This window comes from Solanum verrucosum, unplaced genomic scaffold (genome assembly GCF_900185275.1).
Source record: "Solanum verrucosum unplaced genomic scaffold, falcon-dt-bn FXZP01000125.1, whole genome shotgun sequence".
NCBI lineage: Eukaryota > Viridiplantae > Streptophyta > Magnoliopsida > Solanales > Solanaceae > Solanum > Solanum verrucosum.
In genome coordinates this window covers 1462010-1465260 of record NW_026019923.1, presented here as the reverse complement: position 1 = coordinate 1465260, position 3251 = coordinate 1462010, and the positions used below count along the sequence as shown (strand labels likewise).

The 3251-nt window shown below is 33.3% G+C and overlaps 1 protein-coding gene across 1 annotated transcript; it reads right to left on the bottom strand.

Annotated features, from left to right (window-relative positions):
* Positions 1-1159: 1159 nt before the first annotated feature.
* Positions 1160-3035, bottom strand: LOC125826207 (purine-uracil permease NCS1). The gene has a single exon (XM_049505531.1). It carries the CDS (start codon positions 2925-2927, stop codon positions 1230-1232), a length of 1698 nt encoding a protein of 565 aa, XP_049361488.1. The 5' UTR covers positions 2928-3035; the 3' UTR covers positions 1160-1229.
* Positions 3036-3251: the final 216 nt, after the last annotated feature.

The following is a 3251-nucleotide window of genomic DNA, read 5'->3' as shown; positions in this document are numbered from 1 at the left end:
ATCCCCTTTCTTTGAGTTCTACTTCTCATCCCTTTCTTTTACTTGTGTTCTTCAATTTCCATTTAGTTCTTAAATTCCTTTGTAATTTCAATTACAAGTTAATGAAATAGATTTATCGATTGTTTGAGTTTGAATTGTGTTGGTCTTATTATTGGGTTTGTTACACATTTGGAATCAAGAGAACTACCACATTTGGTTTTGAACTCATGATTAGTTATGTCCCAAATGTGTACATCATCAAAGTTGGAGATACCGAATGGATGTCTCACTACTCCTTGAACCCAGGAAAATTTATGGTAACCGGGTGCAATAATTCGTTATTTTTCAAAAACAATACTATCTACTTACTCGGAGATAAAGGTAACTTGGGAACACTACGCATCAACGAAAACTCAGCTGCACAAAGACCTAGGTGGAAATTTTACGGGAGTTATTTTCCAAGTTCAAAACAAGGATTAATTAGAAAGGCATACACAGCAGAAGATGTTGATAATGGAGGAATATTAGCTGTGATTTTAAGTCGCGAAAAAAGGGGATGTAGAGGTTTGGAGGTACAAAATAAATGGAAAAGTGTTGGAAAGGGAAAAAATAAAAAGTTTGGATAATAAAACATTGTTTGTGAGCTCTGGAGGATTGTACTTGAAAACATGTGTTGCGCAGGGATTAGAAAACAAGATATATTTCCCAATGTTTCACGACAACAACAAGGGCGTTTTCTGCTGTTTGGCCAATTGCAAATACTACTCTTTTGATTACTCTGTCAACAAAGCTTACTCAAGTCCAAATATTTTCAACTTGATCCAACCAAAATCCTGCATTTGGATCGAACCAGAGAACGATTAATCGTTCCCCTTCTGTTACTGTTTATTTTTCCATTAATTAGCTATGTTTTTCCCTTTTTTAGGGGGGAAAAGAGGCTTGAAACTTGATATTTGCCTATTTTCAATACCTCTAATAATGTCGACTTTTATAACTTTTATACAAGTCATCACATACATATATAACTTTATTCTATGAACAATCTAACTATCTTGCGTTACAACTCACAACATGAAATGCATGGACTTATATCGCGAGAGAAAATATGTCATTTCTCTTGCTCGTAACACATAAGGCAACCTATTTTTGCAAGAGAAGAAAATATGAAAACAAATACTATACGTATTTCTTTTATTTCAATATTTGACAAATACAATGGAAAAATAACAATTGTATAAATAGAGACTAACCTAAGATGTATTAGGCAACAAAGGATCTATTTCCTTTTGATTTTTCTTTAAAATTGAAAGAATCCAATAAAGTCCCCCTGCTAAAAACAAGCTAAAAAACCAAGCATTGTTGTAAATAATGGCAAATGATTTTGGAATTGAATCCAAAATCCCAACATTCTGCAAAAACCCTGGAATTACTGGCAAAATCCCAACAACCAAAGCCAAAATTGCAGCCAAATTATATCCATTTGAGTAATAATATGCACCATTTGAACTCAATGTGTACAAATCTTTGATACTCAAATTCATCTTTTGAATTAAGTAATAATCAACCAAAATTATTCCCATAATTGGTCCCAATAATGCAGAATATCCAACTAACCATGTGTACACAAAACTTTCACTTGATTTCAACAATCTCCAAGGTTGACAAACAATCCCTAGCAATGCTGTTAAAATTGCACCTCTTCTAAAAGTGAATCTTGAAGGACTAAGATTCACTAATGCATTAGCCGGCGCGACAACATTTGCTGCAATATTTGTTGTAATTGTCGCTAAGCTAATACCAAAAATAGCTAAAATCATTGTAAACAATCCACCAATTTCACCTAAAAGAGTAATGGGATTTGAAATTACATGACCAAAAATCACTTTCGTTGATGATGTAACAGCTACACCAACAAAAGTAAACAACCCCATAAATATTGGTAGCCCTGCTTGGCCTATAATTTGATCATGTTGGCTCTTGGCATATCTAGTAAAATCAGGTATGTTGAGTGCTAACGTAGCCCAAAATCCGATATTTGCAGTAAGTGATGGGAAAAATAGTGACCAAAATTCGGATTTTGTGATTCTTGATGATAAATCTAACATATGACCAAATCCACCAGCCTTAACATAAGCCCAAATTAGTAAACAAGAAGTGAGTGAAATAAGTATTGGAGCAGAGTATTTTTCCAATTCTCTAATACCATCAATCCCTTTCCACACAATAGCCAATTGTGCTATCCAAAATGTTATAAAACAAGCAAATTCAAGAGGTGATGTGCCAAGCCAAGATATTGATTGTGACAAAGATGAATTTTTAACAACTTTTGGTAATAATAGAAAAATTGCTTCACCACCAATCCATGTTTCAATACCATACCAACCACAACCAACTAAAGCTCTAAGTAGTGTTGGAATATGTGCACCTCTAATACCAAATGATGATCTAGCTAAAACAGGAAATGATATCCCAAATTTTGTGCCTGGTTGACCTATTAATATAAGTGGTACTAAAGTTACTAAATTGGCTAATACAACAATTGCAATACCTTGCCACCATGACATGCCAAGATCAACTAGACTACCAGCTAGATAATATGAGGGCACACCAACAACTAGTCCAATCCATAAACTAGCCATTTCCCAACCTGAAAAGTTACGTTGATCGATTGACGTAGGTTTGAGATCATCATTTGTAAGGCTAGGATCAGGGTGAAATTCATCAAATTGACTAATTGATGATGCCATAGGAAAAAGAATGTTTTTGTTACATTTTTTGTTGAAAAAAGTGTGTACAAGTTTTTTTTGTGAAACAAGAATTTTAGTACTATTGGTTAAGGTGGTTGGTATTGAAGATGTTGTAAGGGAAAGTATGTTTTTTGGCTTTGTGAAAATTTCATGGTGGGGATGAGGATGATGAAGATTGAACATCAGAGATTTGGACAACATGATTTAGAAGGAAAATAAAAAGATTCAATAAAGATTGAAGATTCTATGTGGTATCAATTGAAGGACTTTTAGGATAAAAGATGAGTGGTGGAAAATGACATAAATTTGAAGAGAAATAGTTAGATAGGTTTGGTATGGATGATTAGAAAATGTTTTCTCATTCTTTAGGAAAACGAGTTTTTTAAAAATGAGGAAAATGATGTTTCTAGTGGAAGCAGAAAAAATATGTTTCATAAATGATATTTCATATTGATTGGCTCTTCATGCACCTCCAAAATTAGGAAAATGAAATTTCTAATGGAAGCAGAAAAATAAGTTACATAA